Source organism: Cebus imitator, unplaced genomic scaffold (assembly GCF_001604975.1).
Source record: "Cebus imitator isolate Cc_AM_T3 unplaced genomic scaffold, Cebus_imitator-1.0 Scaffold407, whole genome shotgun sequence".
Lineage (NCBI taxonomy): Eukaryota > Metazoa > Chordata > Mammalia > Primates > Cebidae > Cebus > Cebus imitator.
This window is the reverse complement of record NW_016107722.1, coordinates 1707583-1722124: the sequence shown is the minus strand read 5'-3', so window position 1 is coordinate 1722124 and position 14542 is coordinate 1707583. Positions and strand designations below refer to the sequence as shown.

Sequence of the window (14542 nt, the reverse complement as noted above, 5' to 3'; positions counted from 1 at the left end):
AAAAAAAAAAAAAAAAAAAAAAAAAGAATTGCTCTAAATCATTCAGCCAAGAGTGGAGACAAATGAAGGCATCTATTTCTTTCATCCTTGCTAGGACAGAATTAATGAAGCAAACCTAACATGTGTATGTGGATTTTTGCCTCTTTTTTCATGGATTAATAAAATAAACTTTCCTTTTTAAAAGAATGTTGTGTCCTTGATTTTCAAAAAGGCTTGTAATGATTTTATTCAACTTAATTTAATGTAGACACATAATTTTAAGAGTCTGAAATTAAAATGTAAATATAATATTGGTTAGGTTGCATGTCATCATGACACCAAAAAGCCAGTTGACTGATTTACATTTTCATTTCAACATTTTGTTTCAGGATTGTATAGATTAATATAATCCTTTCTTAGCTCTACTTTTCCTAATATGGTATCTTTAAAACCATTTACTGTGGTTTCATTAAGCTTAGAAAATTTAGCAAACTCATAGTTAACTGTAATTGAACCTGAAACTGAAGACCTTAAAAATGCACTTAGTTTACTTAAGTGGCTCAAAATAACAAAACCCTGTTATCTGTTTTTTAAATTATTGTTTACCTTTCATAGACAATGATTCTTAAGGGGCACGGCAATAAAATCATCTATGTTTTTCTGCCAATGTAGAGATCTGAAATATATTCCTGTTTTCTTGGATAATCACTGCCTTTTGGGCACCTGAGGCTAATGGAAATAAATTGCTCATACCCCAACAGGGGTTAAAAACTGCCATTTCAGGCTATGCACCAGATTCCCAGTTTCTTAAACCTCTAGTTTCATTTGAGATGTTTTTTTCTTTTTAGAGACAGGCTTTTGCTCAGTTGTTCAGGCATGCAGTGGTGCAATGCAGCCTCAATCTCCTGGGCTCAAGCGATCCTCTCGCATATGCCTCTCAAGTAGCTGGGACTACAGGTGCACACACCACAGCCACCTAATTTTAAAAATTCTTAGTAGAGAGGTAGTCTTGCTATGAAATGCTTTTAAAGTAAATCCCCAACAGTGCTAATGTGCTAATGATACTGATAATAAGGACTGATGATTCAAAATAATGGCCTTGAGATATTTGTTAAAAAAGCTTTGATCATCAGGGTAAGACTTAACACTATGTTATAAGGCAGAAAAGTGAAGTCATTTTATAACACATTTTACTAAACAATAGTTTATAATGAGCCTTTAGTTAACCACAAAAGTACAAATAATTAGAATATTTTCATTTCTTTCCCATTAATCAAAGGTAGAAAACATTTAAACATTTTGGTAGTGTCTGTAAAATAATGTGTTAACAGTTAACAGGCGGTTTCAATTATGTACATAATATCTCTTTCCTCTGAACTTCCATAGCACATAATTATAGTTCTTTTATGGCTAATACAACATTCTCCCTTCCAATACTGCTATTTATTTCTTTGTCTTTGTCTCTATAATATGTTCATATAGGAAAGGGACTGAGTCTTATTCATAATGGTGTTCACTCCCCTAAAATAGTGCTTTGCACATAGAAGGAATTCAATAAATGTTTGATTTTAAAGTTTGCTTGATTTTAGTCACTTGTTCAACTAACATTAATTTCATTTTCATTTGGCTTTGTATCATTAGGAGTTGTCTTTTAAAATATTTACAAAGAAAAAGTTATGATTAAAAAAACATTTGGTATATGAATCAAGTGCAAAAAGATGCTTGCTATGCTTACTGTTACATGGAAATGACCCTTCTAACATTATTCATTCAAAAAAAGCATTCCAAGAAAATAATATGAAAAACATCTTGATTTCTCATTCTGAATTATATCTCCCATAAAGCATTTAACAGATGCTCTTTGTATTACAATCTACTTAATGTTGAAATAAGCTTCCTTAGCGTATATGGCAAATGTCAAGTCAAAAAAATTTTAATATTAATGGTATATTTGAATAGCAATCTAATGAACACTGTAATACAAAGCCCTTCAATAATGACTTTTTTTGCTGAGATTATAAAACTTACAAATGAGATAAGGTCTATCATAATTATAAATAAATGATATTTCATGTCTTCATATATAATACTGAAATTGTTTAAGTCTATCATTATGATTATATTTGCAAAGTAAATTTTGTTAAATCTTACCACACAATTGTAAGTTCAATTAATATCAGAAGGTGTGCTTTAACATATTAAATAATGATTATTAAATAATTTATTGAACACTGATATACTTAAAGCTAAGTCTTAAGTCTTAACTTTGCATTTGTGTGTGTGGCCAAATATTTCAGGACGGTGGAACCAAAACCCTGAAAATTTAGGTTTAGCAAATAATGAGATGATGTATTTGTAACAGAAAGATCAGTGTAAGATTTCAAAGCAATCAAATCTAGGAGAAGAGGATAATGCGAAGACTGGATACTGCAACAGGTAATGAAGCATAATCACATATACCACGTTAAGTGAAAACTGACCATTTTACCTATATGTAAAGAAATTACATAAAATGGATTCTCTTGTCTAATTTTGTACATTACAGACTTTGAATTTAGTAATCAATTCACTCAACACACATGTCAATCTATTACGAAAGTACTTAAAACACTGTAGGTTTTTTCTAACACTTTTGGTAGCTGTCAAGTCTATGATATTTAACCTTTATTTAAAAGGACTGAAATTTTACCCTATGGAGACGCAGAATGGTCTCATTTGTTCTTACTAGTTTTACCAAAAAATTTTCAACACTGTTTTCCTACTCCCGTAAAATCTTTCAAATATCCCAGAAAAATCAAGGAAAGTGTAATTATTTAAACTAAAGATGCTTAAAAACTCTCAAAGGGTCATACATATAACTCAGATATTAAAAATTATCAGGATGTGCAACCAAGCCCCCATTTCTCCCCTTGGAAGGCGCACAAATCCTTCTGCTGCATCCTGTAAGGGGCCTGCGAGGCTCTTACCCAAGCCACCTCGGCTTTAAACGCCTCACTCACCACCTGTGAACTGCGAAGGAGCAGCCAGCCTCTCGCGGTAGGGACCTTGCCACCAGTACCCTCGTGGGCTGAGGTCGTTCTCCTGATCTGTTTCCCGCCTCACCCGAAAAGTAATGAGAGCATCTACCCAGGACAGTGACTAGTAGGGCGGATCAAGGTGTCCCGGTCTCGGCCCTAGCCCCGCGGTGGGCCCCGCCCGCTTACCTTGACCGGGTGCAGGTAGCCATCGCCACGCAGGGTGCCCAACCCGGGGTCCGCTGGTGCCTCGGCGTCGTCCTGCAGGCTGCGGGTGAGGTGCGCGATGTAGGTGGTGGCCAGCAGCAGCACGTCCAGCTTGGACAGCTTGGTGTCGGGTGGGACGGACGGCAGCGTGCGCTGCAGCTCCAGGAAGGCGTGCCGCAGGGTCTGTACCCGGCTGCGCTCCCGTGCCGCGTTCGCCGCCGCCGGCCTTCCGCTCCCAGAACGCGCGCCGCCCCCGGGGCCCGTCGGCCCCGGCTCGGTCCGCCCTGGGCTCGAGTCACGGGTGGCGGCGGGCAGGGGCGCAGGCTCGGCGCTGGCGCTGAGAGGGCTGCCCGCGGGGCGGTCGCGGTCCATGGCGGCTTCCCGCGCCGCGCGTGCTGCAAAGGACCGAAGGCGCGGTGAGGCCCGGGCGCGGTCGGGCTTAACTCGAGAGACGCAGCACCCGGGTTCTCCCAGTGCGCCCACCAGCCACCCAACGGGCCCGAGGGCGCTCTCGGTCGAGCTCGTTTTGCCTGGGGCGAGTTCTGCCTCCCGACGTCTGGGGAGAGGTGTGGGGCCCTGGAGTTCTTGGGCTTCCTAGAAGGATGAGGAGGGAGGGGCGCGGTGGCGGCTTTGCTTTTCGGGGACAAATTAAGCGAAAGGGCTACTCTACTCCAGACGAAAGATCTCGGAAGCACAGCTCGGGATCGGCACTGGTTAGCGCTTCGGCGACGTTATTCAGCTCACCGCGCACAAGAGGTGGCGCGGCTCCTTCTCGCCGACGCCGCGGAAAACCACGGCGCGCCAGCCGCCCTCGGCCCTTCACGTCGGGGGGAATTTCTGCCCGAGCAGTGGGGGACCTCTGGCTTCACCTCGGAGTACGGCACCCGCCACCGTTCTGAGCCCGGGAGCCGCGCAGTGGGCGTCTGACAGTGCCCTCACCTTTCTTGGAGCGGCCGAGTGGGGCTCGGCTCCGCAGTGCGAGCGGGCGAGGGGCGTCGGCAGGGTCTGCGTGGCCAGGGCCGCGCAGGTCACTCCATCCTCGTACGGCCGAGGCCCAAGTCGACGGCTGCTTCCACTCCCCGCCTGCCGCGCCTTTTATGCGGGCACCCCGCGGCCAGGCCTATGTGCTCCGGGCTCCTAAGGCAGATAAGGCGGAGCAGCGCGCCCACCCGAAGGGATACGCCCGGGGCTGAGGCGGCTTAGAGGGTCATTAATCAAACCGCCCGGCGGGGCGGGCTTAGGGGGCGGGGCGTCCTCCGGGCTCCTCCCATCAGTTCCCGCCTCGCGCTGCTTTCCCTGAGGCGCCTCGCTGAGGGCCGCGTGTGGTGAGTCCCGGGTGTCGGCTGCCGGCTGCCGGCCGCTCTGGGGCCGGGCTCGAGGCCTGTGGTTGGCCTCGCGCTGCCCAGGTCCTACTTCCTCCGTCCAGTCTGATTCCAGGTCGGCGCCCTCTGAGGAGGGAACGGCTTTGTGAGAAAAAGTCGAGCGTGCCACTTCGAGGCGCTAGCCGTTTATTCTGCCACAAGGTAAAAGAGTCAAGCTGGCCTAGTTACCCTAAACCGGGGAGATACACCGCACTTCCTTCCAGACCCCGAATGCGCCCAGTGTCTGTGATTCTTTAAGAACTTCCCGGAGCAGACAGCCCTGGGATCGCGGGCGCTCCTCGCCGAGGACGCGGACCCTGCTTGCCGCCTCCGCTGCCCCGGCGGGTCCACTGCTCTTTATTTGGCCCTAACATTCTTTTCTGGGGGTGTACTTGTGGACCCACGCAAAGCAGACTTGCAGCGGGGCGGGATCCGATCCCAGCCTTCTTTAGAAAGCGGGCGCTGCGCCCCAAGGCCTGTTCAGTGCCTCCCCAGGAAGCCGTGGGCCCCCGGCCGCCCCAACCCGCGGCGGTTTCTGCAGGTCCTGGACCAGTCGTTTTCGTAGGGGAAATCTGAGTACTTTCTAGCAACGTAATTAGGACACCCTGGAAACAATGCCAGAACTTCACATAGTAGATAGGACGTTTTCTGTTTTTTTGTGTGTTTCAGACAGGGTTTCCGTCGCCCAGGCTGGAGTGCAGTGGGGCCATCTCGACTCACCGCAGCCTCCAACTCTCGGGCTCAAGCCAAGAGCAGGATATTTCTTACCTTCTTTGGGGTTAAACGGAATATCAAATTTAAAATGTCACCAAAGAAACTGCGCTCTTGTATATGCACCATCATTTCATACTTTCCAGTAGATTTCTAAGTTGGAACTACCAAGCCGTCAGTAGCAATGGTGTCACTATTTGGAAGTAGTGGCCCACAGATTTAGTACATTAGTCAATCAGAATGGTACTGAGGCTTTCATCTCAATTCCCATCCAATAACTGTAATTAGATTTACGCTTTAGAAAGAAGCACACCAAAATTCTATTGATTCAAAAAGAGGCCCGGTTCGGTGGCTCACATCTGTAGTCCCAGCTACCCCGAAGGCTGAGACGGGAGGATCTCAAGAGTCTGGGAGGTTGAGGCTGCAGTGAACTGTGATCGCGCCATTGAAGGGGCTTCTATTGCTGAATGAAAAAACACGTATTTTCCCAGTAAATTGTATATAATGAGGAATAAATCAACTAGGTCCCTGAATTCACAGGTGGAAAGCAAAGTTTCCGATTGTATAAAGCAGCAAATCAAACAAGAACTTAAAAGTTTTTCTTATATAATGAGATACCATAAAGCCACAAACCCCAAAAAAATATTGTTGCCTAGTCCTATAAGGTTAAAAACAAAATCAAACGTTTCCTGTCACGTGAGGCTGAATTTACTCATTTTCCACAAACAAATTTTCTTTTTCTTTGGGGTTATGGAGAAGGTGATGTTCATGCACATCATTTTTTGTCAGCAAGCTTTCAGACTGCTTCAAAGAGAGATTCCTGTATTTACATACAGAGGGAAAAAAAAAAAGCATTAAATTAAAAGAATGAAAGTATTCCGAAAAGGTAGCAAACATATAGAATCTAGGACACAATAATCATATTAAAGGCTAAAGATTAATTGCCAAACTGTGTGAATCCTGTCAGGCTTTAAAAAGGAAGCAGAAACAAAGATTTTCCTCTTGATATAGTGAACCATGTGAAAAATCTATGATTTGTAAGAGGTATGGAAATAAGAAAATTAGAGGAAAGGTGGAACAGGTCTAGGATGAAGCAAATTTGAGGTGTCTGGGGCTTCTTATATTTTGCACCCAGATTGTCCTTATAATGCAAAATAATCATGCATATCAATTTATTTCATTTTGTTTTTAATACAAAAGTGTTTTATATGTATATAAAACAATAGATTAATTGGTATTTTTTTCACCTTTCAACTATTTCCCTCATTGTTTAAATCATAATTTACATAAATTCACCCTTGTCAGTGTGAATTCACCCAGTTCAGCAAGCTTTCATAAACATATGTCTTGTAGCCATCAATGCAATAAAGATACAGAGCATTTCTCTCATTCTCCAGAATTATCTTGTGCTGACCCTTTGCAGTCAACCCTTTCTCCCACCTCCATCAGCAGCTACTGATCTGTTTTCTGTCTCTGTGGTTTTGCCTTTGCCAGAAAGTCATACAAATAGAAGCATATTATATAGTATGTGTAGCCTTTTGAGTCTGGTTTCTTTCACTTAGCATAATGCTTTTGAGATCCACATTGTTGAGTATATCACTACTTTATTCCTTTGTATTGCTGAATGGTATTCCATTGTATAGATGTATCATAGTTTGTTTATCCATTCTTCAGCTGAAACACCTCTGGATTGTTTCCAGTTTTTGGTGATTATGAATAATATTATAAATGTTCAGGTACAGGTTTTTGTGGGTATATGTTTTCATTTCACTTGGGAAAATAACCAGGAGTGAACTGCTAGCTGCTAGATGTGTTAAAATGTATGTTTACCTTTTTTTTTTTTTTTAAGGAGGCTCCATTCTGTCGCCCAGGCTGGAGTGCAGTGGTGCGATATCGGCTCACTGCAGGCTTGAACTCCAGGGCTCAAGTGATCCTCCCAACCTAGCCTCCCAAGTAGCTGGGACTACAGGCATGCACTATCACACCCAGCTTAATGTTATAAGAATATGTCAAACTGGCTGGGTACAGTGGTTCACATCTGCAATCCCAGCACTTGGGGAGGTCGAGGTGAGAGAACTGCTTAGGTGCAAGAGTTTGAGACCAGCCTGGGCAATATATCAAGACCTGGTCTCTACAAAACATTTAAAAAATTAAATGGGTATGGTGGTACATGCCTGTAGTCTCAGCTACTCGGAAAGGTGGGGCAGGAGGATTGCTTGAACCCAGAAGGTTGAGGCTGCAGTGAGCTGTGTTTGAGCCACTGCACTCCAGCCTGGGCAACAAAATGAGACCCTGTCTCTCAAAAGATAAATACGTAAATAAAAGAATATGTCAAACTATTGTCCAAAGTGTCTGTACTATTTTTGCATTCCAATCAGTAGTACATGAGAGTTCCAGTTGCTCCATATCCTAGCCAGCATTATCAGTTTTTGTTTTTTTCTTTTTACCCATTCTAGTACATGGATTTTTTTTTTTTTTTTTTTTTGAAGTGGAGTATCACTTTGTTCTCCAGGCTGGAGTGCAGTGGCACGATCTTGGCTCGCTGCAACTTCCACCTCCCTGGTTTAAGCAATTCTCCTGCTTCAGCCTCCTGAGTAGTGGCATGAGCCACCATGCCCAGCTAACTTTTGTATTTTTAGTAGAGACGGGGTTTCACCATGTTGGTCAGGCTGGTCTCAAACTCCTGACCTCGTGATTTCTGCCCGCCGCGGCCTCCCAAAGTGCTGAGATTACAGGCATGAGCCACCGTGCCTGGCCTGTGTAGGTTATTTTTAAAAAAAAGTTAAATATTTAAAAATCAGATGATTTCATAATCGAGATATCTCACTTGCCAGCTAGTGTGATGCATGTCCATCTGGCCACACCATTGTGGAGCTAAACAACTACAGTTGCATGTGCTTTCCAGTTCACCTTAATCACCTCCTCACCTGTCCTCTATTACTATCCCTTCCTGTTCCTAAGGGCAGTTTTGTTTGAGAGTCTGCAGCAGAGTACTTGAGAGGTTGGCTATTGGAGTCAGTGAGCTGTGTTCAAGTCCTAGCACTGCTCATGGCAACTGTGTGACCTTGGGTCCTTCTGATTGTACCTCTCCAAGCCTCATTTTCCCACCTATAAAATGGGCTTATCGTATTCTTAAAAGAGTTCCACTGTCTTTTAACATTTGTTTGGATAATGAAGGTTCAGCTTTCAAAATATAGGCATTTAAAAATGGAAAATAATATAATTGTTTTTAATTAGGTCTTATATAACTCTTGTTCACAGAGTAAAACATTGACAGAGTTGAGACTAGAAGTCACAAAAACTAGCTTGTTTTAACTAAAACTTGTCTGTTTTAACTAAAAAATGTTTTTGTTTTTTGAGACAAGGTCTTGCTCTATTGCTCTGTTGCTCAGTCTGGAGTGCAGTGGCACAATTGCAGCTCACTGCAGCCTCAACCTCCTAGGCTCAAGTAATCCTCCCACCTTAGCCTCCCAAGTAGCTGGGACTACAGAGACGTGCTATTACACCTGAATATTTTTTTCTTATGGAGATGAGATCTCACTGTGTTGCCCAGGCTGCCCTCAAACTTCTGGCCTCAAGCAATCCTCTCTCCTTCCTTAGCTCCCAAAGTGCTGGGATTATAGGCATGAGCCACCTCACCCAGCCTTAAAAACTATGTTGCTTACCACTATTGCACTTTTTTGGGAAGGAGGGGAGTATCCTAATTTCAAAATGGTTCTTTGAGAACTGCAAATAAAAATATTAACATTATACCTATATTACTGATACACATAAGCTTATTTTGCACATAAAATTAAATAGACTGTTATGTTTAACAAAGCAAAATTAAAGTCATTTTGAACTTTGCAAGTGAGTTTATATAACATCATCCTAGAGTTTTGTGACTAAAAATATCTGAGTTTTAAAAATTCTTTCCTAAGCACATAGATCTGTTGTTACAAGTGTTCAAACATAACCTTAACAGTGGTGAAGGAAAGTTTTTTTTTAACTGTTATTCAAGTTCACTTTTTAATTCAAAGAAACCTAATGCTTCCATATGCTTACAAAGGATACTAGGTATTTTAGAAATAGTTAAATAACATACAGTGAATACTTCCTGTGAATTATGGGTCCCAGTGATTTGCATTCCTTAAAGGTATCTGAAATTAAGGGCATTTTTACCCAGCTAGAAAGTTATTATTTTTACATTAACAAAAGAGATGGATTGACTCTATTAACATTGCTTGGGCTTGAAAGATAGTTAAATAATCAAGTAACAATTTGTTTTTCATTGTATGGTGCTACACAGTATTCTCAGTGGATCTTAAATGTAATATATAAATGCATTTAATGTCTATTTTAAAATTACTAAGGCTAAAGCACCTCCTAGCATGTTTGCAAAGAGAGGAAACATCTGTCAGAAGTATTTACTGTGACAAACACAGAAAGAAGCAATAATGTGTACCTTTTTGTTTGTTTAATACCATAGTTTTTTAAATTGAACAGTGAAGGCATTTGTTCAGAATCAGCCTTTAAATAAAAAATAGGTTTGACCTAATCTTTAATTAAAGTGTACATTGATAGTATCAAGTTCAGTTTGAGGGTCAAAAACAACGTCAATGAGTCTGACTTTTTCCTCCCAGTAGGGAAAGCAGGCTTGTATAAATATACATGAGCACAGATTGCACGCATTTATAAAAGAGGTGGAAAACATTCCCCTGTCTTTGGACAGATGTTGCTTCACTGGCTCCACATAGGATACAGGCAGAGCCTCCAGTGTGTAGAACCCTAAAGGAATGTGGGGCACATACCTTTGGCCTTTTGGAAGATGCACTGTAAGCTTATTTCCACCTCTGAGCATGCTCCCCACCTTGAATATTAAACATAGAGTGTAGGGACACATCTGCTGTTGCAAGCTCATTCTCTCCCTTAATTAAGTCAAACGGTTGCTTTTTGCTTTTCTCTTTTCTTTTTTTTTTCTTTTTTTTTTTGAGACGGAGTCTCACTGTGTCGCCAGGCTGGAATGCAGTGGCACAATCTTGGCTCACTGCAACCTCCACCTCCTGGGTTCAAGCGATTCTCCTGCCTCAGCCTCGCAAGTAGCTGGGACTACAGGCATGTGCCACCACGTCCAGCTAATTTTTATATTTTTAGTAGAGATGGGGAATGGGCCAGAGCTCGATATTTTTCTAACAATGTATGTGGCAACATATAGAATTCAACATTGTTTTCTGAGGCTGTGTACATTTTTATTGTTTTTTTTTCTACCTTGATGATATACTAACAAAATTTTTCAAAATGCTTGGCAAATAAATAAAACTTAAGAACACTGTTTGGGAATTGATAACAGTTGTGTAAATCTTTAAAGAATACCGGGGTGCTACAGACAGGCAGGCAATGGTTTGGTAATGACAAGGGATATAAGCAATAAATGTCTCGCACATCTCCTGTTTTATTGTGAATGGAGAGGAGTCAAAGCCAAAATGAGGACTCCCTGCATATCCTTTCACTTCTCCCCCCAAAAAGCACTTTCCATACCCACAGACCTTCTCTCTCCTAAGACTGCATCCCGGCAAGCCTGAACCACTCTGCAGGAAATAGAGGTAGGACAGTGCAGCAGTAATGTTCACAGGGCTTCTTGAGGTGGGCTCTGCTAGGCAATGCCAAATCATCATCCCTTGATGGGACCCTGCAAAGAGTGTCTCATGATAAACTCACTTGACCTTCAGCAGGCAGTTCTGGAAAAAGGAAAACTATTCCAAAGTATGTCCCCTGGCACTGTTTACTTTCTCAATGAAATATGCTATTGGCCTTTAGTATATTGTTATGACTAATCTAATATGGTTGGAAAGATCAATAGAACAATCATTATATTGATTATTAATGAAAAAATAAGTTTAATGAAACATTTATAAGATGTGTTAGGATCTGGTTTTTAAAGCCCACAGCATTTGTCACACTATAAAGTAATCTTATTATATTTGACTCCCCAACTAGCTTATGGCAAAATATTTGAGATCAGCATTATCTCATTTGAGTTTTTTGTTTGTTTGTTTTGTTTTTGAGATGGAGTCTCGCTCAATTGCCAGGCTGGAGTGCAGTGGCCCAAGCTCAGCTCACTGAAACCTCTGCCTCCTGGGTTCAAGCAATTTCCCTGCCTCAGCCTCCCCAGTATCTGGGACTATAGGCGTGTGCCACCTCGCCCAGCTAATTTTTGTATTTTTAGTAGAGACATGGGTTTCACCATGTTAGCCAGGATGGTCTTGATCTCTTGATCTCGTGATCCACCCACCTTGGCCTCCCAAAGTGCTGGGATTACAGGTGTGAACCACTGTGCCCCGCCTCATTTGAGTTTTTATATTCAGTGTTGCCCAGCATATGGCAGATGTCTAATGTTTTATATGTAATTGAAATTACTTTCTGGTATGGGTATTTATTTATTTAATTTATTGAGATGGGTCCCACTCTGTTGCCTAGTCTGGAGTGCAGTGGAAAGATCTCAGATCATTGCAACCTCTATCTCCCAGGCTCAAGTAATCTTCCCACCTCAGCCTCCTAAGTAGCTAGGACTACAGGCACGGACCACCATGCCCAGCTAATTTTTGTATTTTTTTGTGGAGAAGGGTTTCTCCATGTTGGCCAGGCTGATCTTGAACTCCTGGACCAAAGTGATCTACCCACCTAAGCTTCCCAAAATGCTGGGATTGCAGGTGTGAACCACCACTCCCGGCTCTGGTTTATTTTTCCATCAAAGCAATACCTTTTTAAACCAAAAAGCAATTTTTTTTCCTCATCAGGTGAAACCTTCATCTCCTTCAGAGACAATAGCTTAAAAATCCTCGGTTTGTAGAAATGGTGAAAGTAGCCTAATTCTGTAGTCCTCTGGACTTCTTTCTGCAACCATATGCTCTGCCACTGGTGGACTACTCATCATCAGCTGGACCTCGGACTCCTTTGACAGAATCCCTGATCATTGAGACATCTTAACCTCTGCCTCTGGGATTTTCCTGAGTCCCCTACCCTACCTCAGTGGGTATATCCAGTCTAATTCCCAACTCTTCCAGAAATGACCTTCCCACAGTAACTTTCTGACTGTTTGGGCAGACCAACAACGAACTTTTTCTTTCTTTCTTTCTGTGTTTGGCCAAAAAGGATTGAGAACAAAGAACTAGGAGACAGATTGGATGGCCTCTATTCCTCTGTGTTTACTGTGAGGATGTCTCCTACCCACCAAAAAGATAAAGTCACATAAGTATTTGAAAGAACCTACCCCATCTCTTTAATAATTTTAGTGTAATCTTCTCGGGAACTTTCTGGAGATGTATTTCCATTTACAGGGTATCTCTGTATTTCAGAGAAAAAGACTAATTTTGGCTTACCCACCTGTGGGTAATAAACAGGAACTATGTGATGCATTGCTTCAAAGTTACCTGTAGCACACAAAGAATTAAAAGCATTCTGCTTTGAAACTAATAACTAAATTGTAAAACAGTATAACAGTATTAGATTATCTAAAAATTAAATAAAGCTAAATGAATACACAGTAAAACTAGTAATAAAATTAATAACCCAAGATAAAATAGCACAGACTTTCATATACAAAAACCTATAAAGTTCATGGTCAACTCTTATAAACAAAATGGGCATGCCAACATTAATATGAATATTAACTGCCCTTAATTTTACTGTTCTGAGTTAGTTTGTATTTTCAAATTGTTTAACTTGTAGGGAGTAAATAAGTCATGATTAGTTTTGGGGATATATCCATACTTTTGTTCTGGCACTTAACATTCCACATCATTTACCTGCTTTCAGATCCTCCTTCCTCCAGCAGTAATTTCCTTTTAAGTGAGGACTGCCCTGTTCACCTCTAATTCACAGTGGCTGGCATATTCTGGGACACATTCAAGGTGCTTAATACATGTTTATTAAATGAATACATTAATTTTTCTATAGAAGTGCTTTTATAAAAGTAGGTGCTAAAAGATATGTGTGTAGACCAGGTGTGGTGGCTCACACCTGTAATTCCAGAACTTTGGGAAGCTGAGGTGGGCAGATCTCCTGAGGCCAGGAGTTCAAGACCAGCTTGACCAATGTGGAGAAACCTTGTCTCTACTAAAAATGGAAAATTAGCTGGGCGTGGTGGCACATGTCTGTAATCCCAGCTACTCAGGAGGCTGAGGCAGGAGAAATGCTTGAACCTGGGAGGCAGAGGTTGCGGTGGACGAAACCCTGAGATTGTGCCATTGTACTCCAGCCTGGGCAACAAGAAGGAAAATCCGTCTTAAAAAAAAAAAAAAAAAAGATGTGTGTATATTTTGGATTTTATTAAGGTATTACAGTATGTTTACAATTTTGTGTTATACAGCTATATGGCTATACTTATGATTAAATTTTTAAATTGTTAAGATCCTTGAAGTTAGAGGTTATAATAATTCCTATAATTTTACCATAATCCCCAATATAGAGCTCCAAATTTACAAGGCTATCAAAAATATGTAAAAGATTAGGAAGTACAAAAATTATTACTATCTTTTTAAGAATTCCTGTTCCCTTACAGTGTATTTGGCTGTACAGAGGTGCCTTTAAAAGGTTCATCTTAACTCTTCTAAAGATCTGCAAGGTAAGTATACTGTAGATTTTGAAAATACATAATATATTTTCTAGATTTTAATTTATGTTTTCCCTTTCTCTTGCACCATAATAAAAGAGTCTTTGCATAAAGCCCTTATAGTATGCTATTGTACATATACAAAAGGATAGGGTTATTGTATATTACATACAGATATCCAGGGATGTCACTGCTTTTAATCCTGAGAGTTCCACATTTGTACTGTCTGTTTGGATAGGGTTTCACCACCTCTGACCTCAAGTAATCTATCCGCTTGGGCCTCCCAAAGTGCTGGGGTTACAGGCATGAGCCACCATACCCAGCCGAGACCGTTTTTCAATATAGTAAATTGTGTAATCTATTTGAGTACTCCTTTAAAATTTTTGAAATTCGACCTGGCGCAGTGGCTCACGCCTGTAATCCCAGCACTTTGGGAGGCCGAGGTGGGCAGATCACGAAGTCAAGAGATCGAGTCCATCCTGGCCAACATGGTGAAACCCCGTCTCTACTAAAAATACAAAAAATAGCCGGACATGGTGGCACGTGCCTGTAGTCCCAGTTACTCGGGAGGCTGAGGCGGAAGAATCGCTTGAAACCAGGAGGCGGAGGTTTCAGTGAGCCGAGATTGCACCACTGCACTCCAGCCTGGCAACAGAGCAAGACTCCGTTTCAAAAAAAAA

The 14542-nt window shown here is 41.9% G+C and overlaps 2 protein-coding genes across 2 annotated transcripts in view; both read right to left on the bottom strand.

Moving 5' to 3' along the window:
- The window catches only part of TCF24 (transcription factor 24), a 9243-nt gene extending 5671 nt beyond the window's left edge, over positions 1 to 3572 (bottom strand). Inside the window, exon 1 of the mRNA XM_017509147.2 lies at positions 3183 to 3572. Within this exon, the coding sequence (XP_017364636.1) occupies positions 3183 to 3572 (390 nt within the window). The remainder of the gene's footprint in view (positions 1 to 3182) is intronic.
- A 2294-nt stretch (positions 3573 to 5866) lies between these two features.
- The window catches only part of PPP1R42 (protein phosphatase 1 regulatory subunit 42), a 58467-nt gene continuing 49791 nt past the window's right edge, over positions 5867 to 14542 (bottom strand). The window contains exons 7-8 of the mRNA XM_017509124.2: positions 12522 to 12681; positions 5867 to 6092 (exon numbers count right to left, since the gene is read on the bottom strand). Coding sequence (XP_017364613.1) covers positions 5981 to 6092; positions 12522 to 12681 — 272 coding nt within the window. The 3' untranslated portion in view covers positions 5867 to 5980. The remainder of the gene's footprint in view (positions 6093 to 12521; positions 12682 to 14542) is intronic.